The sequence below is a fragment of the Pseudonaja textilis genome, chromosome 1 (genome assembly GCF_049901715.1).
Source record: "Pseudonaja textilis isolate UNSWEBS1 chromosome 1, rPseTex1.2, whole genome shotgun sequence".
In the NCBI taxonomy this organism is placed as follows: Eukaryota; Metazoa; Chordata; class Lepidosauria; order Squamata; family Elapidae; genus Pseudonaja; species Pseudonaja textilis.
The window spans coordinates 47,875,703-47,903,238 of NC_141990.1; the positions used below are offsets into that span (position 1 = coordinate 47,875,703).

The window sequence follows — 27,536 nt, forward strand, 5'->3', positions numbered from 1 at the left end:
GTTTCATTCACATTTGGTGGCTGTTCCTCAGAGGCATCATTCAATACTTCAGCCTGTATAATTATCCACCTTGCCTACCTCTGATGTCTTTATTGAGTTTCAGGGTTGCAGGACTCAGTTACAACATCACGGACATTATTGTGGCTGTTGGCATGACTGCACTTTCTAACTGCTCTCACTGACCCGGTCCTTGATTGTCAGTTGTTCTCACCTGAAACTGCTGTTGCTTCAGTTCCAGTGCATTCAGTTCTTTTGGGTCTGCTGTCTTCCTACCTACTTTCCTACCTACATTCTTGTTCTGTCCTGTTTCTTCCTTTTTTTCCACCATTGCTACACTTCCTCGTTTTAAAAAAAATAGCCAGCACTCCAAATAAGGCATAGGCAAAGGAAGGAGAGCAGTGTAATATGTCCTTTCTCTCACATTACTCCTCAAGTTTCCCCCTCCCTCAAATCATTAAAATATATAACAAACACTTTGATAAGAGTAAACTAATTGAATCTGAAAAGGATCTAACTTTGACTACAGTTGCAATAACCGGGACTATTACATAAATGTGACAGGAAAGTAAAATAGTTAATTTTAATAGTAATAAATACATATTTTCATAATTAATATAAATATTTGTAAAACATCATAATATTGATGGTCTTTCTACTCTCATCAAGCTGTCTATACTTCTTAGGAAATACATTTTCCTACATTTTTACAATGCTTTCCTCTTAAATTGTTTATTTCAAAAGTAAATGAGCTTAACAATATTACAAATACGATATGTTGTACCAATCACTTAATCAATTGTCTAATTCATCACTGCACAAGCAAAAAGCATGCAAAAGGAAAATAAGAATTTTCCCTTGAGTTTGTGCTAAACAAAAAAGAAAAAGGATCAGGATGTGACCTTGTTTTTTAAATATGTTCAGAATCCGCCAAAGAAAGCAAAAAAAAAAAAAAAATTAGACCATCGGAGCATCTTGCAACAAAATCTTTAATTATTATTGGAAGAGACTTTTATTGGATGAAGTTTAACACTGAATAAAATTATAGGAGATTGGCTAAAAAGAAACTCAGTTGGGTAATTTAATCCTATTTCAGCTGCTTTTATTTAATTTCATTTCTAACATTGGGAAAATATGCTCCATCAACAGTAAAGTCTTCTGATTTTACAATCACTTAACATACCACAAAAGCCGCACAGTCTTGAAACTACATAAACAGCTAAAGGTTTTGGCAAATTTGCTTAATGTTTCAGTTTCACATTGTTACTCACTTTTAATTTTTGCAAGGAGCAAAAGAATCTGTTTAACTATAAACTACAGAAATAGTAAGACTGAATTATGAAAACTTATAAATTGGGAATTTTCAGATATCTCTCCATGTTTTAAAAACCTACCAAATAGGAAAAAAGTAATGGTATTTTTAAAAACTCAGTTTTAAAATTCCTATTAAAAGAAAAACAGATGAAGATTTTTGCTTGCTACTGTATATAGGGTACCAGTTACATAACATCTTTTACCATCCTAAGAATAACAGGTTCAGCCCTTAATAGTTGTGATAGGAAACAAAGCACTCCTAAAAAAGATGGAAATCATATGCAAATCCTTATTTTTGTCTGTAGAAACTCACCCTCTTTTTCAGTAGTAAAAGTAATCCATTCTGAAGTGGTGCTTCCAACTGAATTGTAGGATACCACTCTCAGTTTGTAGCTTGTATAAGGCTGAAGTTCACTCACACTGGAATGCCGGTTATTTCCTTTATATCTCACCTCAATAGGTCCAGGCTTACAAACTCTTTCTATAGGAAGTAACCAAGGAAGACAGGATGTGTACATGTGGAGTTCATATCTATAAGAAAAGAAATCAGCATTAATAATAGGCACATCACTCGGGTTTACATATTACTTTCAACTGTAATATGGCTTGTTTCTGGCTTAGTTGATGAGCAATCCATTCACATTATGGTGTCTATGAACCAAGGTAATTTAGCTTACTAAATTATCAAATGATTTATGGTTTGCATAGCAAATCATAGCTAAACAAACCGTAAATTATCACAATATGTGAAGTCAATCCTTTCTGGCAAATGTGAGTTTATCCTTCCCAATACCAAATGCTGATTAAACTGAAAGGCTGATATCCAACTTAATTGCTTTAAAGTTCTAGATATCCCATTCATTTTACTTATGTGCCTATGCATGATTTTTATAGGAAAATGATATGTCATTATTTCAGTGAAACAGTGGAGTAATATTTTCAATAATTAGAAATGAATAAAGATAATTCCCATTGCCTAGATTTAACAGTTGTATTTTCAGAATCTGTATCAAATTGTAATTCATACTATATTTCAAAAGTCTAGATATAAACACATTAGACATTTAGATATTTTCCCCAAATTATGTAAAAATAAGATCTAATTTAACCTGTGTACTTTTAAGGCACTGGTTTTAATTCATGATTTGCCTTTGAAACTTTTACAATTATGAAGTGACTGAAGAAGGGAAGAATCTATTATGATGTGGGCTCACTGATAAATCTATATATAAATAGCAGCAAGTTACTGTTATTCTTCTATATATTTATTGGCAAAAATGATCTCAATTCAATAAACATGGCTATCTGCAAAAAACCTGATGAATGGCTGAAAACTGACTAGCTAGTTAGTGTTGGGTTAAGGAACTTAATACAGTTAAACACAGGGGATCAGCATTTTGAACATATAGCCAGTTTGTCTAGGGGTCACTGCACCAAGCTAGAATCCAGGAATCTGATTTCTATTCTCATCTTAGCCATGAAAGCCAGCTGGGTGACTTTGGGCCAGTCACTCTCTTTCAGCCCAACCGAATTTACAGGATGGTTGTTGTGGGAAATTAGAAGGAAGAGGAGTATAAGGTATGTTCACCACCTTGAGTTATTTATAAAATAATGAAGGTGGAGTAAAACATATCTAAACAAATTGATGTACCCATTTTTGTAGTACTAAAAAGACTATTACATATATTATCAGATTAATTTTGTACATCAAAACTATTTCATGAGTAAGTAAAATGCAGTGAAGGAAAGGGGTTATACACAAATACACAACTCTCTTGGTGAAGGAAGAGAAAAAAAGGCACAGAAAAAAATTAGAGAAATGAGAGAAAGGTTAGTGAGCATTATTAAAGCAATAGGTAGGTGTGAGTTCCCAACCATAGATTTTATCTGATTATATCTGAGCAGTTACCTCGTCACAATGCCATTGGGTTCCTGAGGAGCATCCCACAGAAAAGAAGCATTTCTTGAAGTCAGGCTCTGTATATGGGGAGAAGGCTGCTGGCTGGGTGGAGCTGGCTGAGTGGTGATTTGAGCCATTGGTCCCTGACTGCAGCAGTTGAAGCATGTGCAAACTTCAACCCCAATAGAATAAGTGGTAAAAGGTTTAAGTCCATGGATTGTCTGCTGGGCAGTAGTTCCTTCTGAGAGCTGAAAATGATAGAACAAAAGCAGAAGTAGGCACTGACATGCAAGTAGTCTATGTACTGCACAATGCTCAGCTGGACAAAACTATATATTTGTTCATTTGGCTTTTATCCTGCCTTTGCTTTACAATTCAAAAAAGGTATATTTGATGTTTTCTCTTCCTATTTTTTCAACAACAATAATAACAATTTTACAAAGTAGGTTGGGCTATGAGACTGGCTCAAAGTCATTAGGCCAGCTTTCTTGCCAAGCAGAAGGCCAAAACTCATATCCTCCTGAGTTCTAGTCCAACACTCTAACCACAAAACGCTGCTGGCTGGCTGATCTAATCTAGATAGTTTTAGACCAGGCATGTAGCTTCCTAAGAAGCAATGACTAAGCCAATCCCTGAACAGTAATACCCAAACTGATAGACATGGTAATCAATAGTACTTCCACTCTTTTTCATCCCCCAAACTGCATATATTTTGACAAATCCTATAATCCTTTCCTCACCAGTGCCCTTTTTGAGTGAAAAGTTGATTTATTTTTTAAATTTCACATCAGTAATAATTAAAATCTAGACTGAGATATGCCATACCTTTATTCTATGCAATCAAGAGGAATATTGAGGACAATCCTATAATAATAGTAACTGGCATCACCACAAATTTCATCAACTCAAAAGATTAATCAACTCAAAAGATTAATACTTACCATGTTCTCCTTTCCTTTGGTGCTATTGGAGAAGAACCTGTAGAGGGTGATTATTCCATTTGGCTTTAGAGGAGGACGGATGTTGACTACAGCAGAAGTAGAAGCTACTGTTTCAAACAAAGGAGCAGGTAGTCCTTGAGGAGGGGCTGGGCCAGTCTTACCTTTTGTCCAATTGCTAGCAGTTTGGCCAACAGAATTAACTGACCAAACCTGAAAAAACAAGAATTCATAATAATCCTAATACATCATTCCAGAGAAAAATCCATATTATCATTTCTGCTTTTATTTATACTGCCTAGACTCCATCTATGCTGCCCAGAACCCCTCTATGAGAAGGATGGGTGATTAAGAATAACAATAGCAATAGCACTTAGACTTAGATACCACTTCACAGTGCTTGTTCAGGCTTCATCAAACATAATTAAACACAAGCTTGTTTTAAAAGCAAAACCTATTTTATTGCAACACTGGGAATTACTTCCATTCACAGCCAGAACTAAACTTAAACAGTTTCCCAAGATAAGCACACACCTGCCAGTGCTGTGGAATGCTGCCAAAAACAGAAGTATCCAAATTAATTATAACAGAAACCAACAGAAGTACCAGAAAAAAACTGATCAGAATACACAGAGCTTCAAAGAGGACTCAGAATTTATTGAACTACTTTGCTTTCTGCAAAGCTTTTGTCATTAAGGCCTGACTTTTATCCCTTATGGGAGGGACAATCACCTCTCAGCCTTACTCCCAAGTCGCCCCTTCTGCTTCAGCTGCTCTCACCTTCTAGCACCTCTGTGCACATGCACACTGGGAACAGGCTCCCCTGGATCCTCTGCTTCACTGCTGTCAGATTCTGAAGGCTCTCAAGGCAGCACCCCACTCCCAGATGGTCCTGGCCCCATCCCTGCATCAGACGCAGGACCCTCGTCCAAGTCGTCTCCAGACTCCCTGACTGGTTCCCTTTCTTCCTCACTGTCCGATACCACTGCCGTCTGCACCGGCTGCCGGCGAACCACAACAGACCTCTCTAAGTGATTTACAGAGTCAGCATATTGCCCCCAACAATCTGGGTCTTTGCTTTATCGACCTTGGAAGGATGGAAGGCTGAGTCAACTGTGAGGCAGTGAAACCTGAACTGCCAAACTGCTGGCAGCCATTGATCAGCAGAAGTAATCTGCAGTACTGCATTCTAAACATTGTGCCACCATGGCTCTTTTGATATATAAACAATAAATAACAGAAAATGCTTCAGAACAAACTGAATTTGGGAAATGTTTTTGTAGTCTGCATCCATATTTATTTGACTATCATGTTTTCCTGAAAATAAGACCCAACCAGAAAATAAGACCCAACTAGCATGATTTTTCAGGATGCTCGTAATATTCCCCAAATAAGCCTCAGTTAAGATCATCAGCCAGAGGGATGGATTTAGTACCACATTTTCCCCCAAATAAGACCTAACTGGGAAATAAGCCCTAATGCATCTTTTAAAGCAAAAATTAATATAAGACCCAGACTTATTTTTGGGGAAACATGGTAATTTATGTATTGTCTTTTCATCTCTAGTAAACTCTCAAGGTGGCTAGAATGAGACAATTATCTTGCCTTGAAATGTAATTTCAGATGGCATATCTGTGATTTTATATTTTCACTGTAAACTAATGGTTTGGTAGCCAATGGACTAGGAAATTAAATAAAACAAAAACAAAAGTAAGTTTATTTAAGAACTGTACAATTTTAAAGGATCATCATACATGTCAGCATTTCATTAAGATTTCACATGAACAACTTTCAGGACTGACATTCATCTGAGTAAATGTTACCGCAGTATGCTTGACATTATCATAGAATCATAGAGTTAGAGCAGGGGTTACAGCCATGGACTGGATGCATCATGCACTGGCCTTGCTGACTCCTGGTTTAGCAAGGGGGGGGGAGTTATGTTATGTCACGTGACAACACCGTGATGATGTGAGTTTGACATCCCTGAGTTAGAGGATTGAAAGAACCTTGAAGGTTTTCTATTCCAGCTTCTCTCCAGTGCAGGAATTCTCATACTATTCTTAACAAATGGCTTTTCAGTCTTTTTCTGATATCCTCAAATTTTGTAGCATTCACAAAAGCCTAAGAAGGCAGGCTGTGAGAGACTTAACAGCTCTCACAATCATCTAGTCCAACAATCTCTCATGTTCATTCAATGTTCATTTAACTTACTGCTGAATTATTTAATGTTACACTGAGTAGCATAGAAAGGTTATCACATAGAAGTGCAGTAAACCTTCTAGCATTCTTGATCATTTGCATGAGGTCAGTCAGCTCAAGTCAAAACCCTCCTTTAGTAGCATAACATATTCAGTCCATGTGCCTGCAGTAGTAAAAAATCAATGGAGATCCCTTCTTCAAGGACATGACCTATAAAAGGGGTGCATGCTTTCCTGTGGGATAGGGAAAAAATTGCATCTATATTTTTATAGACACAAAATAAGGGATGCTTTGATACAAACTTGGGGAGAGATAAAGAAAAAACTATTTGAAAATCCCAAGTTGGCTATCCACCATAGAAGCATTGATCCACCCCAATACAGTGGATGTTAATAAAATGGCCAGGTACAAGGAAATCCTAGACAATCAAGGGAAATTAAAAAGTAGACAGGAATTGAAGGAGCAGGGAATATCTATAGATTGGTGGCCTTGCCTGCAACTACAATCCAGATATAAAAAAGACAGTGAGGAATTAGGAATAGACAGCAAGCCACAAAAACTAGATAAACTTTTGACTGGTCTAGATGAAAAACTGTTATCAAAGATATATAAATATTTATTAGAGCAGAAGAGATTGTGAAGGGATCGATGATAGCATGGGCCAAAAATTTCGGATATAGTATTGACCTAGAGGAGTAGGGAAAAAATTGGAATATGAACTACAAGATAACAAAATCGATGGCTTATAAAGAAAACCAACATGAAATGTTTTATCACTGACATTTGATGGTCACAAGATTGGCCAAGATTTATCCAAATGCAAATCCAAACTGCTGGAAATGCAGACAAAAAAATGGTACCTTCTATCATACATGGTGGTTATGCTCTGAAATGAAAAAATATTGGAAGAAAATACAAACGTGGTTACAGGAATTAATTGGAAGCCAAATAGATTTTGTCCTGGAATTATTTCTTTTAGGGATAATGAAGAGGAAATACAACAGAAAGATAAAGTATTTGGTGTTACCAGAGGTAGTATTCAGCAGGTTCTGACCAGTTCTGGAGAACCAGTAGCGGAAATTTTGAGAAGTTCGGAGAACCGGCAAATACCACCTCCGACTGGAAATTTTACAGTATCCTTCCCCTGCCATGCCCACCAAGCCACACCCACAGAACTGGTAGTAAAAAAACTTGAATCCCACCACTGGATGTTACGTGTATTAACAGCAGCAAAGTTAGCCTATGCTCAATGTTAGAAGAGATATTGCAACCATCCGAAGGCTTAGTAATTAAAAAAATGTATGTGTGCGGAAATGGATAAATTGATCACTGAATTAAAAGGAAAAGTAGACTCTGAATACTATGCAATACGGGAAAAATGGTACCATTGGATAGACAATAGAAATAAGAAAATAAAGTGTATACAATAAATGTAGTAAGTATAGAAATAGAATATATAGATTGTATTGGACATGATATGTACATGTATAAAAAATGTCATAGTTCTGTTTATTAAGTGATTGAGATGTGTAAAAGAAAAAAAAATCAAATAAGGCATTTCTAAAAAAAAAATCAATGGAGATCATAAGAGAGCTAGAACTCAGTTGTATGTGAAATGTTAAGGACACTGCACCCATTCATCAAACTTATCTATGTTATTAACATGTAAATATAATAAACATATAAATAATATGTATTAAAAGCATGAATATTTGTCTGAACTTAGCAAATCAATATATCCAGCCTACTCTTAGTACTTTGTTTATTCATCTTCAGCTGATTATACTGAATATGTAATAAGCTGATAATATTGCTAAGCTGATAATAAAGCAACAATTATATTGCAAAAGATACAATATTTACTAAGGTTTTGCAAATATTTTATGATATTATCTTAATCAATGCACATAGGAAGGATTCCAAGATGTAATAGCTAAGAAAGTGACTAGTTCAAAGCTCTTCTTTGGAGATGGCTTTTTTTTGTCAGCTTCACAAAACCAGGGTGATCTGCACACTATATGAAACTCAGCAGTTATTAAACAAGACCTGCAACAAATCTGCATGAAAATTAAATTTTACTTTCATCAAGGAGAGAATAAACATATGGGAGGATGTTTAATCTTATTTATCAAAGACCATTTGTATAATTAAACACGAATACCATAAAAGGTTGACTGAGGTCATGATTTGCATGAGTAACTAATTTGTAGAATGTCAGGTGCAATAGATGGAATAGATGGATGTGTGAATATATAGGGTTAAATTAGACTCAATAATAGTGAAACACACAGAGATCAATCAGAATGATAGATCTAAATGGCAATACAAGGGGACTGTCTCTGTGATTTTTAGTATTAAGTATTCCTTAGTAAGCTTTCATGTCGAGCAGTTCTAACTGTACTAAAACTAGCTCTTATGCTATCTTCTAATATTCTGCTATAACATTTGAATTTATTCCAAGTTGCAAAGAAAGCCAAAGGTCCTAAATACTTTCATAAATGAAGAGTTTTAACTATATAATGGACCTTGTTACTATGGACCTAGCTTCAACTGCAACCAAGAAGCCACTAGTAGATTGTTGGTACTAGAAGATTCAAGAAAAGAAACCAATTTCAAAGGCCTCAGCTATGCAACTGATGACTGAAGACATATTTAAAGTATTCGGCTGAAGTCATAAGACTAATCATTGCAAGAAGATGGGCATCTAATGAATTGTTTTAAATTTCAGGGATCATACTGTTTCTTTGGAATTGTTGACTCTTAAGTAAATTGTATGACTCATACAGTATGTTTGTACACTGCAACTGAAAGTAAAGAGTACAAGAAAATTAATTATAACTTGGAAGGAGGAGGAGGAGGAATAATAATGGCAAAAGACAGCTTTCCTTTGAACAGTTTACATTCTAAGATGATATATTTAATTCCATAAATCAAACATCTGTCTATCCCAGCTCCTTGGGAAGAACTTGATAGGTGGATTAAAAATGTCAAATCCAGTCTAAACATCTGGCTGGCTTGTGATGAACCATAGTAATCATAGGACTCCCAGAGAGGCATTACTTTGACATAGTAATAGGTACCTTGGGTGCAATCCCAGAACAACTGGAGCATCATTTGAACACCAACAGCATTGACAAAATCACTGTCATTGTAAAAGGCAGTTCCAGATCATGAGAACATACCATTGTAATGTTAGCAAGTTAAAAGTTACCTTTTATGAAACCTTTTCAGACAATTTCCAGGCTCAGAAACAAGAGTGTAATATTCAAGTATCATACACATTCAATTATTAATATAAATTCATAAGAATCATATCAATCACCTTTCTAAACAATGACACTAACAGGAACATTTATGGATGAAGGTGACATGGTAAAAATTGTCATTGTATCCAAATTATTGTAGATGATCTTCTTGTGGTTAATGTCCCTCTATTTAAACAAGATTGCCTTGTAATTAAAACCTTCTGTGTTTCAGTATTGAATGCTGCTATTTTTTTTTGATAAAAAAGATAGGAAACTTTTGTCTTTTAGACAATAAAACCTGGTGACTGAACTCTGGATATAAATGCCACACTAAAACAAAACAAAACAAAAACCTTAAAAAAAAACAGCTTCTACAATTGGTTGATTTTATGACAGAGGGATAAAAACACATATTTTTTAAAAAAAATATAAAAAGTAAACCAAAGCTTCAAACATCTTTTGCTCCTTTTAAATATTGCTTTCTATCCATAGCTAACATGGATGTTTACCTCCAAAAGACAGACAATTTAAAAATTTGTTCCTATTGGTACATAATGAGATAGTTAAAACACTCCCAGGAGAGAGATAAGCAGATATTAAAAGGTCTTTCCAATACCTGCACTGACTAAGGGCAACAGTTAATTCAATAGATTCGATCAAAATCACTACTTCTTTCAGGCCTGCTGATTTATTACTTTGGCTGTAGTTAGTCATCATTCATTTTAGTTTGCTTTTCAGAGCTCATAAATTATGCGGTATAAATAAAAAGATACAATCAAGGAAACCATATCAATTCACATAACAGCCAGGGGATATGTACACTCCCATGGCACTCAAAATAATGTCTTTTTAAAAGACAGGCCTATCACAGTGTTCCAGTACGTCAGAAACAAACAGCCCAAGTGGTCTTGCCCTAATGAAGAATGAGTAGGCTCATAACTACTGTATCTGTATGTATGAATTTATCATAATTAAACAGGTACTTTTATTTACTTGAGCAATTGTGCAAAGATTAATCACCAACTTCATTATTGTTGAAAGATTTGAAAAGGGTAAAGATAAACAAAAGTGGGTATTTTTTGTTGAGATCTGCTTTTTCCTATCTCTGTTTCTGCTTCTCTCTGATGTTTCATAGACACCAGCCTTCACTAAGCTGCACCAAGCGGAAATCAGCTTGACTAAAGACCAATCAGTAGTCAGCAAAGAGTAAACAGCTATAAAAATAGGACCCCAATTGCCTGTAGTTGGCATAGTAGGTCATCTTGCCTCTGAAGATACCAACCACAGTTGCCAGCAAAATATCAAAAATTTCTGGTTTTAGATCACTCTCATTAAACCCTGAAGCCAAACACTGCCCATGATGCTTCATATTTCTGAATAAATAATGATAGTTTCAATTATTTCCTGAACTGAAATCCAATATAAAAACAATTCTGCAGAAACCACAGCTCTGATGATCCGTATCTACAGGTGAAACTCGAAAAATTAGAATATTGTGCAAAAGTTCGTTATTTCAGTAATGCAACTTAAAAGGTGAAACTACTATATGAGATAGACTCATTACATGCAAAGCAAGATAGTTCAAGCCGTGATGTGTCATAATTGAGATGATTATGGCTTACAGCTCATGTAAACCCCAAATCCACAATCTCAGAAAATTAGAATATCATGAAAAAGTTCAATATTCTAGTCTCAAAGTGTCCCACTCTAATCAGCTAATTAAGCCATAACACCTGCAAAGGGTTCCTGAGCCTTTAAATGATCTCTCAGTCTGGTTCAGTAGGAATCACAATCATGGGAAAGACTGCTGACCTGACAGTTGTGCAGGAAACCATCATTGACATCCTCCATAAGGAGGGAAAGCCTCCAAAGGTAATTGCAAAAGAAGTTGGATGTTCCCAAAGTGCTGTATCAAAGCACATTAATAGAAAGTTGTGTGTAAGGGAAAAGTGTGGAAGAAAAAGGTGCACAAGCAGCAGGGATGACCGCAACCTGGAGAGGATTGTCAGGAAAAGGCCATTCAAAAGTGTTGGGGACTTTCACAAGGAGTAGACTGAGGCTGGAGTCAGTGCATCAAGAGCCACCACACACAGTCGGTTCCTGGAAATGTCGTATTCCTCTTGTCAAGCTGCTCCTGAACAACAAACAACGTCAGAAGCATTTTACCTGGGCTAAAGAAAAACAGACCTGGTCTGTTGCTCAGTGGTCCAAAGTCCTCTTTTCTGATGAGAGCAATGTTTGTATCTCATTTGGAAACCAAGGACCCAGAATCTGGAGGAAGAATGGAGGGGCACACACTGCAAGATGCTTGAAGTCCAGTGTGAAGTTTCTACAGTCTGTGTTGATTTGGGGAGCCATGTCATCTGCTGGTGTTGGTCCACTGTGCTTGATTAAGTCTAGGGTCAATGCAGCTGTCTACCAGGAGATTTTGGAGTACTTCATGCTTCCTTCCGCAGACAAACTTTACGGGGGATTCTGACTTCATTTTCCAGCAGGACTTGGCACCTGCCCACACTGCCAAAAGCACCAAATCCTGGTTCAATGACCATGGGATTACTGTGCTTGATTGACCAGCAAAATTGCCTGACCTGAACCCCATAGAGATTGCCTCTTGGCATTGCCAAGAGGAAGATGAGAGACATGAGACCGAACAATGCAGAAGAGCTGAAGGCCGCTATTGAAGCATCCTTGTCTTCCATAAAACCTCAGCTGTGCCACAGGCTGATAGCTTCCACGCCACACAGAATTGAGGCAGTAATTGCTACAAAAGTGGCCCAAACCAAGTACTGAGTGCATGCTTATACTTTTCAGAGGTCCGATATTGTTCTATGTACCTTGTTTTATTGATTGCATGTAATATTCTAATTTTCTGATATTGTGGATGTGGGGTTTTCATGAGCTGTAAGCCCTCATCCTCACAATTATGACAAATCATGGCTTGAACTAGCTTGCTTTGCATGTAATGAGTCTATCTCATATATTAGTTTCACCTTTTAAGTTGCATTACTGAAATAAATGAACTTTTGCATGATATTCTAATTTTTCGAGTTTCACCTGTAAACTGAAACATTTTAAAATCAAAGCATATTGTATAGGATTTGCATCTGTGGTGGGATTCAACAAGTTTTATCACCGGTTCGGTGGGCATGACTTGTGTGCTTGGTGCACGTGCACACACTTTGCATGCGTGCATGCCAAACGCGCACTTTGCACAGGCACAGAGGTGTTTGCGCAGGTGCAGAGGCATTCCAAATCGGTAGAATACCACCACTGATTTGCATTTATTTTTGTACTCTGTCACATTATAAAAGTAAATTATTGAACCTTTGAGCATGACCATTAATCTTTGTACCATAAATGAATCTCTAGATTGCAATTACTGATTGGCAATTCTTTGCGCTTCTTTAGAAGATATCTCAGATAGCCTTTGAATTTTAGGAGTCAAATTAAATTCTGAGCAAACCGGTGAGTTATTACAAATGCATAAACAATATGTAGTTGATAAAACTTTGAATCTTCTATCCAAATAGGCTATTGGCATTATTTGAAAACAAAATTCTGTAAAAGCTTGGCTCAGAAAATGGGATGTAAGATACTGTAAATAATATGACATTCCTTGCCCATCTTTAAAAATTAATACTTAAGCTTACATACCAGTATCTTTGAGTAAGGAAAGAACAAATGGTTCTCATTTATTTCATGGCCATTGTTCTTACTGATACTATATCAATTTTTCCATGATAGCATTTCAGTAAAGTCAGTACCCAAATACTCCTTATCATCCAGTGCCCATCTATGTCTCTTTGGTTTTTTAGTAAATACTGCTACCTTAGTTTTTGAATAATTTATCTGTAAGTATGCTCTCCTGGAGTAGATACCAAATTCTGTCAGGATTTTTCTCATTCCAATTAATGTTGTTGACAGGACCACCATGTTGCCTGGTATTTTGTCCATCTCTCCTGTCTAACTGGAGATTTCAGAACTGAACCTGGGGTCCTTGGTGTGAAAAGAATTGTTCTATCCTAAGATCTGTCTCATGCTGCCCTAGATTAAAAAGTTTGTTAAAGCTTCAAAAATAAAAAGAAGAAAATATACTATCATTTCCGACCTTAGTTGTATTGTTAATGTCAGAACCATCAAGCTAGACTGTGAAGACTGACAGCAGTTTTTAAAGGCCTTCTTTCCATTTCAGGAAATTTAGCTGCATTTAAAACTTTATAGCCAACAAACACGGCTCCGAGAGAGATGCAGAAGAATCAATATGATGCTTAATGAAAAATAAATCTGGGTTTCATCAAAAGTCAATTCCTACACTTATGAATTAGATGTCTCACAAGCAATATAAATATATTGTCAACAATGTCTAAGAATAGCTCCCTGAGGGATATCTACATATAACATCTGCGAAAGAAAAATACAGGCATGCTGTTTTTCATTCACAAAGACACGTTCTCCATTTCAGAATAAAATTGTTAACTGCTAACATATATGGCTTAGTGCATCATTGACTAATTTCAAAGTACCTGTTAATAAAAAAAATTGATTAATAAAACAACAAGCAAAACAAAATAAGTGAGCAACGGCTTACAGCTTATTTGAATTCTTATTCAGTGTGCTAGTGGTTTCAGCTGAAATCTAACTTTGTAGATGCCATACAATGCTATCAAACTGCATATTTCTGCATAACAAGTGAATGTGCATTTCCACAACCCTCTCCAATTACCAGCAAGCTCAGAATGTTTGATAGTTTCAATTGTGTCATTTTAGTAAAATCTAAATTTGAGTGGAATCTCTGAAAAGAACAGGTTTATCGCAGTAAGAATGTTCAAGTAATTCAGAAGCAAAGTAGATAGTTATACTTTTACTTAAACCTAAATTTGAAAAATATAAATCTCTTCTAAATATGGCCTTACTTTATTGTTTGGTATGTTTAGGAGCAGCATTGTACAAAATGTTAGGTTGTCCTCAGTATAGACTGTTACAGCCTACAGTGTAAATGCTTATAAAAAGAGGTATGCTAGAAGAAATATCCAGATTTCTATCATTTGAATAATTAAGACTAGAAGGCTGAATATACTAATAACATTTTTCAAAGGGAACTCATCATTTCCTTAAAAGGTCAGAGATTGTCATAATTATTAGCCATAGTGTCAGGGATTAGGAAAAATAGGGCCAATTGGAAAATATCTAAATATTATTTAGATCCCCTCAGCCAGCTTACAGCCAAGATTTCGTAAAACTTCTGGTTCTACTGTCTGCACGTGTTTGCTAAAACTGCATAAAACCCATCAATTTTATATATTCTCTCTCTCTCTCTCTCCCTCCCCCCTCTGTGTGTGTGTGTGTGTGTGTGTGAGAGAGAGAGAGAGAGAGAGAGAGAGAGCGAGAGAGAGGGATTCCATCCTCTAATGTGAATAAGGAATTCCAGAAAGCATTCTAGAGGTTCGCTCATTGTTAACTTGTCGAAGTTCAAAGAAAATGCCATAATTCGAAGTAGGAAATGAAATAATTGAAGAGCCATCATCAGTGATGAAACACAGGCTTCCACATGATGTCAAGCATTCCTCTGAAACTTGCCATAAGCAGGCATCTATATCCAAGGTGTAACTGTGCAGAATCACAAGAAGCATCCAAAAAATTTCAATGAAAAACTTGTCCAAGTTCCCGATTTATCCAGCTCAAAAGACACTAGGAATAATTACTGGAATTAAGGAACCATTATTGCTTCTTGGTTGTGACAAGTTTAAGAGGCCTCTGGATATGCTATATCACTCAGATAATATGCTAACTGAAGTACTCTTTATGGAGACTAAGTCAGCCAACAAAACAAGACAGAGAAATAGATACACACAAATTCCCCTCCCCCATTTGTATTATGTCTAGACGCTGTGCAAAAAAGAGTTACATCTGCATCAGAACTGGAGTTGAAGGCACTCATATCCATTCAGCATCATGTCCCTGGGAATCTGTCAGCTTCGCTATATCACAAAACAAGTTCATGTATAAAGAGGAATTGCTATGCCATCTTGAAGCACTGTGATTCCTAACAGTTCTTAGAGCGAATAATACCATTGCTAAGATACTGTATATTAACTATTTGATAAAGAGAATTTCTCAGTGATATGCCCAGAAATTTTCAGTAATCTCCCATTTTCATACCTGATATTCATATTCGGTGAAAGGCAAGAGTCTGTCATCTTTGAATGAAGTGGATGAACCATTATAAACAAGGCTGGCATTGTGTTGATTGGGTACTGGCTGTCTTCGATAAAGCTCATAATGTAAGATGTTTCCATTTGGGTACTTTGGGCCAGTCCATACAATGGAAAGAACAGTCTGGAATCCATCAGGACTTGACTGGACATCTATGAAAGGAGCTGGCTGTATTTCAGGGGGTGCTTCAAGAGTTTGTATGGAGGACCATTCACTGTGAGTGCAGCCCAGAAGGCTGCAGGCTTGTATCTGTACTTCATACCTTTACAAACACAAACCAGAAATGAGGCAGTAGAACCTAGGCTTTGCAGTACATATAAAGGTAAAATATGTTCCACAAGACCAAGCTTGCAGACATTTAAACAAAAAAGAAATGCATTCCTTCAAAAAGACTGGGCTGTAATTTAAGTTCTTTTGGTGAATAAGAATGTAATTCTATGAATTGAAAAAATTGGGATATTCTCATCTGGGCAGAAAAGAACATAACACTAAATTTGTTAGAAATATAAAATCTGATTGGCAAAGGCTAACCATAAAAGAAAAAAACCCAAATTGACTAAATTTAGTCAACAATTAGTCAACAACCTCCCAGCTTTTCATGGATGCAGTGAGCTAATCTTATGCCTTGGGAAATCAATTTTTGTTCTAAAGTACAAGAATTCCCTCCTCATTTACTCATTACAGCATATGCTTACAACATACCTGTGATAGGGTTTTAGTTCTGTTAAATTGTAAGATTGTCTTCCAAGAGAATCGTGGAATGAATCCAGGTAAATCACTTTTTTTTGTGATTTAATAGGCTCCCGAAGAACGATAGTATAATTGATCAGGTTGCCATTAATCTTTGCTGGAGGATCCCAAATAACCAAAATTGTCTGTGCGGTCCATGGATGCAACAGAGGTGGAGACATTCCAGATGGGGCAGAAGGATTGGTTCTTATCTTGGCTATCTGACTGGTGACACTCCCTTGGCTATTGTTTGCAGTAACAGTATAAAAGTATTCTACTCCAGGAGTTAACATAAAATCCTTAAAGTGTTTATCTAGACCCAAATAAACCAGCAATCCATTCCTCCTTAGCTCATAAAACTGGATTTTACCATTTGGATTATTGGGAGCTTTCCATGTAATTTCTAGAGATTCAGAATCTAACACTCGTAACTTAGGGGGATCTAAGTTAAGAGGAGGGGCTTCTGTTGTCCAAGCAGTTTGGGATGCACTAACAGTGCACCCTCCATTGGTACAAGCAAACAATGTGATGTCATATTTAGTATAAGGTTGTAGATTCACTATTGTCTTGAATAAACCCTTTCCAACATACTGTTCTTCACCATTCAGCTTTAAAATATACTTTATGATTTTGCCATTTTGAATTTGGGGTGGCGACCAAGATACATTAATCTGGGTTGAATGTATACCTTCTAGAATAGGAGGGCTGACTATTGCTGGGGCTGCCTCTAATGTCCGTATTCTGGAATGGTCACTAGAGCAGCATCCTCCCAGGGTACAAGCAGTTATCACATAATTATATTCTGTATATGGAAGCAAGCCTTCATCAGTATAATTGAAGGTTGAAGCATCAAAGCTAAAAGGATAGGGAACATTATTTCTTTGGAGCTTATATGACAGCAGAATACCATTGCTTTTTTCTGGGAATGACCATGAAATCCATATTTTGCTGGGATTTTGAGGGATATAAGTTAATGTGGGAGCAGCCATGCCTTCCGGGGCAGCTTGACTGGTTTTTGCAGCAGACCAAGGACTATCAGTGTAGCCTGCTGAATTCCAGGCACGTATTTTATATTCATATGTAGTCCATGGCTGCAAATTCTGAGCATGATATACAAATGCATTACTCCCAGTGTTATATTCTGTGAAAACAATGTTCTCTTTTTCTGTCGTGCTACTTTCCCCTGAAGCATTTTCTTTGGTATGTCTGTGAATAACTTCATAGCGTATTATTTTTCCATTTGAATTAATTGGCTCAGACCAGCTCAATTCAATGTTGGTTGCATTCACCAAATGGATTACAGGAGCCATTTGAGAAGCAGGAGGGGCTGTATCTGTCCAAATTTGCTGCGGTGAAGAGTGAGTGCAACCAGCTGCTGTACAAGCTTCAAGAAGGAGAGTGTATTCAGTGAAAGGCTGAAGACGTCTGAAGAGGAACTGACGAGACAAACCACTATATTCTAGATTACCATCATTGAAAATTTTGTAAATCTGAAAGGAAAGACAATATCCATGCATTACCAGCAAGACCATTAGTGGCCTCATCAGACAGCTTTTTAAACCTAATACAACCCACCAAATAAGTACAATAACTTTTCACAGGCTCTATTGGCAGCCCATCCCTGCTGTTCTTTGGAGATTGTAAAAACAGGATGTTTATTAAGGATTCGGGCATAATAAAAAGCATGAAGAAGGTGTTCAGTTGGATGCTTAGCCTCCTACCCACCTCTCTTTTCTTTGGGGAAAGAGTTTTACTCTGCTCACCTTTGTGCATATGTCATATGCAGGTAACATTGAGTTAGTTTTAATTCCTGTAGGCTAGTTCTTTCTTGTCAACACTTTCAAAGGTGGTTTGCCATTGCCTTCTTCCAAGTGCTGAGACTGACTGGCACCAAATCACCCAAGTAGCTTTGTACCTAAGGCAGGACTACAACTTGGGTTTTCCCATTCAAGGGCCAGTACCTTAGATTCAATAGGCTAAGAAAGCTTACTGTGTACTCAACATTATTTTAATGCTGAAAACTGAAGAACTCACTGAGAAAAATCAAGATTTACATGTAGATCAAAAGTTAATGGGCTAAGTATTAGATTTGGATTATTTTTGAGGATACTGGAAAGGTCAGTGTTTGACCTTTTAGATGAATCGCTATCCTGTTGCTTGGAAGAACAACTTGAAAATGTCTTATATTGGGTGGTACTGAAAAGCTCTAAAAAGGATCCACTTAGCTCAGACTGACTTAATTATGGATGGATAGAAAGATTTTTAAATCAAGTTTTGATTTTTAAACCAAGAAAAGGGCTGGGGTTAAAAATGACCATTGTAAAGGATTGTGAAAAATCTCTAAGATAAGATGCTAAAAGCAATCACATATTTTCAATAAGTATTTTGTTAAAAGTATACTTGGTGTTAGCTTCCTTGTGGCTCACTATTATTTCCCATAGGTAAAATTTGTTTGATTCCCACCATTTTTGGTACTTATTGCACCTCTTGGAATCAATTAATGAAGTGTTCCAAAGTGCCATTGTATGGCATATCACTATATTAGAAGTGAACTACAATTGAGAGTACTCATGAAGTTCTATATTAAAGGTTTGCAGTATTGCAAATTAAAACATTCATAATATAGTAGCGCATTAATGACTTTTACATCATGACTTTCTCCACAATGTTTCTGTTCCATCTTGATGAAATAAGATTCAATTACCTTAATGTTACCATTGGGCTTGGAGGGCTCTGCCCACCTGAGTAATAATGCCCTGCCATTCTCTTTCTTGTCTACTGTAAAATTGCTTAGGCCACTTGGGGAAGCTTCCAGGGTGCGCACTGAAGTCCATGGACTAGCAACTTGCCCAGCATTATTGACAGCAACAATATGAATGTGGTAGGTTGTATATGGCTTCAAACCAGATAAGTAAGTTTGATAGATCTCTCCCTGTAGATGAAAGAGACAAATTTGTGATTTTTGTATGTGATTTGCCTGAAGATTCAGCACTTACAAAAAATATCTTACAATATCAACTAGACATATAAAATTGTTTTTGTGGAAGCAGTTTTTACAAGATTGGTTACAATGTACCCTCATAATGTACTGTTACAATACACAGTAATATTGAATGGACTCCACTAATGTCTGTAGGTCTTGGGTCAAAAATACACTTTTTTGTCATAACAAAAAAAACCCTATATTTTATTATTCTGTCCCATCATCCATGCCATGTACTTTTTCTCTTCTCCCATTACAATCTATGCTTTTTTTTTTTTTTAATATGAAACAGTGTATCTTCATCATCAGTAACACCCTAAAATAGGTGTTAAAATGTAAACACCTAAAAGCAGACTAAAAATGGTTAAAATACTGTTCAATTCCACTGGAAGACCTAAAGAATCAGGTTAGGGACAGATCATTGATCACTGACAAATGAAATCGATCTATGTGGTTGCTAAGAGTGAACACCAACGTGATGACACATTATCAGTCAATCATTATTAGACCGACTTAAATGACTTGGCTGAAGGTCTCACTTCTTTTTCAGATGGCAGACTATATGGTACAGTTCCCAAGGAAGTGAGAGAAGGTCTTCTCTTGCATACCTAAGAGATGGACCTCTGATAGTCCAGGCCAGAAGTGTGCAGTATTTGAAACCAAAGTGAGTAAGGATGCTTTGAGTCCTATATGGTAGGGCTGTCAAACTTGCAGCCCGTGGGCTGGATGCATCACACACTGGTCATGCCCATGCCTGGTTTAGCAAAGGGGGGAAAAGTTCCAATACATCATGTGACATCACCACGACAATGTAAGTTTGACACTCCTGCTGTATCGGAGCCTCATTATACCTCTTTGCAGCTCCTTAAAGGAAGCATGCCTTTCCTAGGGTGCATTTGGCAACTGCATAGGCTCATGGAAATACATGTTTGAGTTAGTACTTGGGCACATTTAGTAAAGAATCTCCTGACATTTTTACTGTCCATTCAGAACTGATTCTGGCACATTTCTACTGCAAGAAAACATCTCAGCTCTTTTATAATATTTGCACTTAGAATTCTTTACACACCTTTCCCTTTGATGGTGATTAGATACATCCCCTTATGATCAGTTCATTTAAAAAAAGACTCAGTTTCTTGGTTTTAGTTAAGTAGCTAAAAGCCACACTTCCAAGCTTCTAAATATTTAAATATCTGGTAAGCAGCAAGATGAAAAAATAATCTCTTTTTTGCAGAAAAATAATCTTTTTTAAAATATTAAACGTTACATAATAAATATTTAATAGTTATTTTCCCACAACAATGAGTTTCCCTTTTAGATAAATATAATACAGCATTTGAATGTCCATTTTGAATATTAAAGCTCAAAACCCACCATGACTGATTACAAATATACTTTTCAATGACAATTATTCGTTACCCCTCCTACACTGAAAAAGGTAAGTCCCTGTGAGAATAATAATGATGAATACAAAGGAGTGCAGTGGCTAAATGGGAATTATTGCTTTTCGTTCATTGCAAAGATGAGTAAAAATTCCTAAGCTATAAGATCTAAATTTGCGAAAAGCACTCTATTCACCAGATGCAGATGTCAATGGACTTTTGTTTAAATACATCCCATTCACATTTATTCAAAAGACCTACTAAGTTCAGCAAAGGCTAGAGAGAATTGTGTAGTTCTCCTTTACTGCAATCCTCGAATGCTTCCAGGGAAGACTTTTCTAGTGAGATTTTACTGATTTTATTATTATTATTACTTAGGGAGAGGATCCCAAAATTGCTCAATCTAATATCTAGGGACAAGGCTACTCTTCTTTTATTATTGCTAAATTTATTTTTATTTTCTTCAAAATTCACTGTACTGAAAATCATGGAATTGTTGTTATGATAAACCAGGAAACTCAGATTAAAATCTAAATCAAGTTTTGTTTTTTTCAAGTGCTGCCTTTCCTTGTTTCTTTGGAGAAACAGTGCTGAAGCCACTTCTGATTTCCAATGAAGGGGGAAAAAAATGGAACTGCTGCAGGTCCCAAGCCTGCTGTGATGACTTGGGGTGTGGCACAAAAGCAACAAAGTCACAAAAATAGGTAAAGTCCCTTTAATACCCCCAACTTGGCCCCCACTGTCCAGTTATTCTGGGCTGGAGATAAAACTCTTCCAAAAACAGTCTACAAAGGGAAAAAATGCAGTCCAAACCCAAAGTACAGATAGATTAAAAATAAAAAACCAACACAAATCATGCTGAAGTAATTAACATGACAGGATAATAAATTGCAGACTTCCAAAAGATAACGAAGCACACACAGTTGGGAGGATACCAAAACCCAGATAAGCCTCAACAAAGATAATGCACGCTTTGCTTCCAGCAAGGTGCTGTGTGCAAACGCCCTTCTTATATCCTGTTTTCCCAGCTGCAACTAATGAAAGGGATCAGGGCCCTTTTCTCTCCCATAAGCCACGTTGCTCCCTTCTTTGTTCCTCCCTGTGTGCCCTAGGATGAAGACGGGGTGACCCTGGGTCTTCCTCTGAATGCCCAGCCAGACTGTGCCCTTCCCCTGTTTCTTCCACAGCCACCGGAGCCACACTCCCACTCCCTGTCAGCTCCTCAATCTCCCCCTCAGAATCAGACTCCAACAAGGGCATGACACCTGCGATCTAAAAACAGTGAAAGGAAAATCCAAGAGGCAAGTTTGAAATTAATTAGCAAAAGCAAGCTGGAAAATCTACAGCTAGAAAATTAAACTGACCAAGAAAAACAAAGGTTTAAAAGTTCCATTGAGACTATATCTACTCAGAATGCTGAAATATACTTAGCTGGTAATATATACATGTAAGTACTATAAAAATTCTTGTATCTGTTTGTTTCTGACCTTCAATTGGGCAAAACTGGAACATATAGGGCAACAATTATTGAATCATTTTGGTGAGAATGAAATTTGGGGAAATTGTGGTTGCTTCAGCACCATTGTGTCCTTTGACTATACTTCCCCCAAACCTTTATATTGTAAGTTGCAAGGGAAATATTTGCATCTCAAAACTGTATGCAGTCCACTATGTTCTGTCTACAGAATTCATTAGGTTCCTGAAGCAGGACAATGTGGAGATCCTTGGTGTGGGGAAGAGAATAAGTTGAGTGGTGTGACTGTTGCAGGTTCTCTGATACTAGCAGGAACATCTGGATAATGAGATAATTTATTATCTATTTATCTCATTAAGGTCTCTGCCTAGCAGTATCTCTCCAAAATGGCAAGGCTAGCACTTGGGCTTCATTCATTTTCTCCACTCTCAGCTTCTTTATTGTAGCCATACACATGGAATAACTTCTACGGTCTTGCAAACACATTTGGATTGGGATGTGCAGCTCAGGTCTCAATTTAGGGTCTCAAGACCCACCACTCTTTGCTTTACACTTCACTTCGATGTTCTGTGACTGGCACTGAGGATGATTGAATGGATTCCAAGGCAACACTCAGAGGTGCTGACCTAAACATTTACTACTTGTTGAAAATGGGTCTGGCAAAACTAAAATGCTTCTTGTTTTCTGTAGCTTGCCTCTCTCTGTCCATTGCATCTCACTATGCCAGCCTATTTCTGCTGATATAGGTTATCCTCACTGGACTATGGAATGCTGAGACATCATAATGGCAGGCTGGGCACCAAGTGCCCAGATCACAATCATGTGACTGCATGGATACTGCAACCAACAGAAGAGCAAATACCACTCATACAGACTGTAGAGATTCTCAGTCATCCAGGTCATGGTGGTTCCACATATGTTTTTTCAGGAGGCAACTGGACTTCCTTGTTTTTTGTTTGAAGACATTTCACTTCTCATCCAAGAAGCTTCTTCAGCTTTGATAGGATAGTGGGGAATGGAAGGATTTATATTCCTTGCAGACTGCTGATTATTTACATCCTTTTAGAGGGTAATTGAAGTACTTGGAGGTTTATCTATGTCCTCAGGGTCACCTGAGTAATACTCCTGGTTCCTGTAGTCTGTAGTATTTTCATCTGGAAATCCATTCCTACTCCCACACCATTCGAAGTGTGTTCATCCCAAATTGTATAACTAAAAGTCTGTAGAGATTTTTCAGTCATCCACATCATGGTTCTCCCAAAGATGCTTTTATAGGAAGCAACTGGACTTTCTTGTTTTTTTTCTTTGTTTTGCAAATTACCAGCTGTCTGCAAGGCATAGAAATCCTTCCAATCCCCACTATCCTGTCAGAGCTGAAGAAGCTTCTTGGATGAGAAGCAAAATGTCTTCAAAGAAAAAACAAGGAAGTCCCGTTGCCCTATGGAAAAGCACTTTTGGGACTACCACTCATACAGTGCCGTTGTACGGTTTAACAGCCATGGAGCAAGTGGTTGTTAAATGAGGACCTATATATCTAAGGCACAGTTTTGTACTCTGAAAGTGATGACAGGTCCTTCAAAGAAATCAAACCTGCCAACAGCTATACCAGTGGCTTCTGACATCTCAAAGCCAATACTCTCCTTTCCTATCTTTGCATTAAAAAGGAATTGCGGCGAAATCCTTGAGAATTTCAAATAGTAATTGGCAGGATCAATAGTTCCCAAAGGAACTATCAGATGTGATGTCTTCATCACATTGAGCCAAAAATGACTCTTCATTCTGGTGCCTCCTCATTATATTTTATAGACAGTTTTTTTAAAAAAATCTAATGTTAATTTTAGTTTGGATCAAACTGTTGTGCCCTTGAATTGCACACTCAAATAGAATAATTCTTTCTTCAAATCTTGAAGATGATACAAATTAGAGGTGATTTACATAGCAGTCACAGCATGATTCTCAGTAATAGAGATTACTAATAACTAATAGACATGTAAAACAGAGTGCTACAGTACTACAGGTTATTACATTTTCCCTCTGACAGGGGAGTTTTAAAAAGCCCTTTATGATCAGTTAAAAACTCAGGGATCTGAACAGATTAAGAGAATAAAGAAATTAACTCAAACAATACAAACATATAAATGCTTGGGGATATTTAGCTATATCTTTTCTCATAAAAAAAACCTGGGAAGCATGTGTGCTTTCAAGAAAAAACATATGCATATTGTCAATAGTAGCACCTGTTCAATTACAGTTTATTTCAGTATGGAGAATCCAGTTTAGCCCCCTAGATGGCAATACTATCAAACAGTTTTTATACCATAAGTACTTAATGATTAACAACCAGCGTTCAGTCATCCAACATACTCAAGGCAGCCATTAAAAAAATAACAAAAATGATTTCATTATAGATTCTTTTAATAAACATTTATGGCTTAGATCCTTGAAAGTGGAAGCATTCAAACTGCCATAGCCAAAGGGAAGTTGTAGAACCCAATGCAAAATTATGGACTGTGGGTTAAAATACAGAGTTCAAATTGAAGTTCATGCTTGGCATAACAATCGGGCATCAGAAATTATGCTGGTATAAAACACTATTAAAATTAGCTTTACAATCAGATGCAGACTATATTAACAGTGTTTTATGAAAAGAGTTATCTATTAGGTTTCAGCAACTGAACTTTGAAAAGCCTACAATCTACAATTTGCATCTTAAGATTTAGTGGGAAAATGGAATGAACACATGAAGTTAAATAATTGTTTCTGATCAAAAATTAAGAGCTTTGGTTACAGAACAACAGAAAAGTATACAGTATATACCATATATAAAGCTCATGGTTCATTGTAGATATTTATGCATATGCATATATGCTTATGAAATAAACATGCAATATAAAGAGGTTAATTTTAGAGAATGAACAATGGCCATTCTTGCTATAATAATCTAAAGAATATCTACATAACTTTAAGATAGACTAGAAAAACTTTGTTGAATCTACTGGAGAGGTAAAAACGACACAGCTTAAAGCCTTAAACAGAATGCAAGATGCTATCAATCAGTTAATTATACTTCATCACATTTCTATAAGATGCAGAGCATAATTTGTAAGACAAAGTTGGGATATACAGTAAATAATTAAATTACACAGTAAATGTATGATCACAATTAATACATCATTATATTTATTTAAAGAATACAGGTTGCAGGATGGAGCGGGGAGGGATTAGAAAAAGGACCACAATATATAGATATTCTTTAGTCCTCATTTCAAAGTACTGGTGAGAACAGTTCCCTTGAAACTGCAATTTTTCATGACAGAATTGCCAATAGCATCTGTGAGGAAAAGCGCAGAGAAAAAGAATTGAACTCTTCTGTGAAGCAACTTGAATCTAAGACTCCTTGGGGAGCTGTCTTTAGCCATCCTTTGAATTACTGAACTGGGAAAACTGAAGACCAGCAGAGACAGAGAGGCAGGGAGGAACTCCCTGTCTCTGAACTGAAAAAGAGGAGGGGTGACCAAAGCAGAAGGCTACCATCTGAAAGATTTCAGATTGTCTTCAAAAAGGTTGTCTGTGAAGAGAGCCACTTCTCATGGTTGCTGATCAAAGTAGAGAGTTGTGATGTGATGATACTCTAAGAACATTCTAGTGGAAAACCCATATAGACTTGACCTGTGTTATCTACAAAGAGAAGCTCTGTGTACCGTATTCTGTGAATCTCTCAGCTCTTGGTGCTGTTTTGAAAACATGCACATTAAGTACAATTATACATTTAGTTCAGCCAGAATATTGTTATACACTTTCTTCAGTTTGTTACTTCTACTGTTTTACATTTAATCTTGACCTACCAACAGCTAGACTATCTCACCCACCCCATCTCTCATTCTAATCAGCTGCTTGCCTCTGTACTATATGAACTACATGCTGTTTTTGTTCTCCTTGCAAAACTTATCTTAATGGCTTGTCACACAGTATATCTTTGGACTCCTAATGTTTATTTCCAATAACCATAATTAGAATTTGCAGATAATTAGTTAATTATGATGATACCAACTATAAAACCATTATTTGTTATGTTCAGATTTATCAGTTGTGATGGACATAGTTTATTATTTCCTGTCTATCTACAATATATAGATGTTCAATTCCTGGTAGGTATAGGCAACTTCCAAATTCTCACGGAGTTCTGGACCATAAGCAGCCCTCTAGAGGGTTGTTGTATTGGGAGCACTGAAGAGCTTCTGGGTTAGAAGGATTAGCCAGTGATACACTGTTGCTCAGGGATCACCCAATTGGGGACTCCTTTCATGTCCATTAACTTTCCCACCTAAGTGGTACCCATCTACCTACTTGTGGTGTACTTGAACTGTTGGGTCAGCAGGAGCTGGATCAAGTGATGGGAGTTCACCTTGTCACATGACAGCAACTAGGGTGAAGAGCTTTGGTGAAGCCTACAGTATAATGGTTATACATTAGCCCTGTTTTCTGTATATTTGTCCAGACCTTCCTGGCTTTGTTATTGAAAGAGTTCTCTACTTAAAAGGACTTTAAGGTATGGGGCTTCTACACTGAGTTAATTCTATGGTAATTAGTCTTTTAACAATGAGGCCATTCAGGATACCCTGATATCTATGTGGTCTCCAAACCTTTTAGGGACAGTAATCACAAGTATCAGTATATGAAATCAGAAAAAAGAGTCAGTTTGGTGAAGCAGTTAAGGCATTGGGCTAGAAACTAGAAGACCATGAATTTTAGTTCTGCCTTAAACACAAAACCAGCTGGATGACCTTGGTTTAGTCACTTTCTTTCAGTTCCAGAAAGCAAACAACAGCAAACATATTGGAAAAAAACCACACACATACAACTCTCTCTATCATATACACTCTGATGCCACCAGGAGTCAGCTGAACACAAGGAGGCATTTTATTTATATTTTATTTATATTGGCTGTTTTTCTATCATCTTTCCTCATCCGTTATGTTTCCTATCTTCTAAGCATTAAAAAGACAATCTTCACATAGTTAAACCAAGCAAATCAGCCAAAAATGATTTCTCTGTCTTTAAACCAATATGCTTATTTTGTGAATAGATCTTTTACATCCTGATTCTGAGAAAAGCTTCTACAGCCACATTCCACCTTAGATAGAGTCACTCCATAAATA

The 27,536-nt window shown here is 36.8% G+C and overlaps 1 protein-coding gene across 1 annotated transcript in view; it reads right to left on the minus strand.

Annotated features, from left to right (window-relative positions):
• The window catches only part of USH2A (usherin), a 485,796-nt gene that overhangs the window by 12,636 nt on the left and 445,624 nt on the right, over positions 1 to 27,536 (minus strand). The window contains exons 60-65 of the mRNA XM_087933437.1: positions 19,243 to 19,470; positions 16,512 to 18,028; positions 15,756 to 16,071; positions 4,153 to 4,362; positions 3,221 to 3,459; positions 1,625 to 1,842 (exon numbers count right to left, since the gene is read on the minus strand). Of these exons, the coding sequence (XP_087789563.1) occupies positions 1,625 to 1,842; positions 3,221 to 3,459; positions 4,153 to 4,362; positions 15,756 to 16,071; positions 16,512 to 18,028; positions 19,243 to 19,470 (2,728 nt within the window). The remainder of the gene's footprint in view (positions 1 to 1,624; positions 1,843 to 3,220; positions 3,460 to 4,152; positions 4,363 to 15,755; positions 16,072 to 16,511; positions 18,029 to 19,242; positions 19,471 to 27,536) is intronic.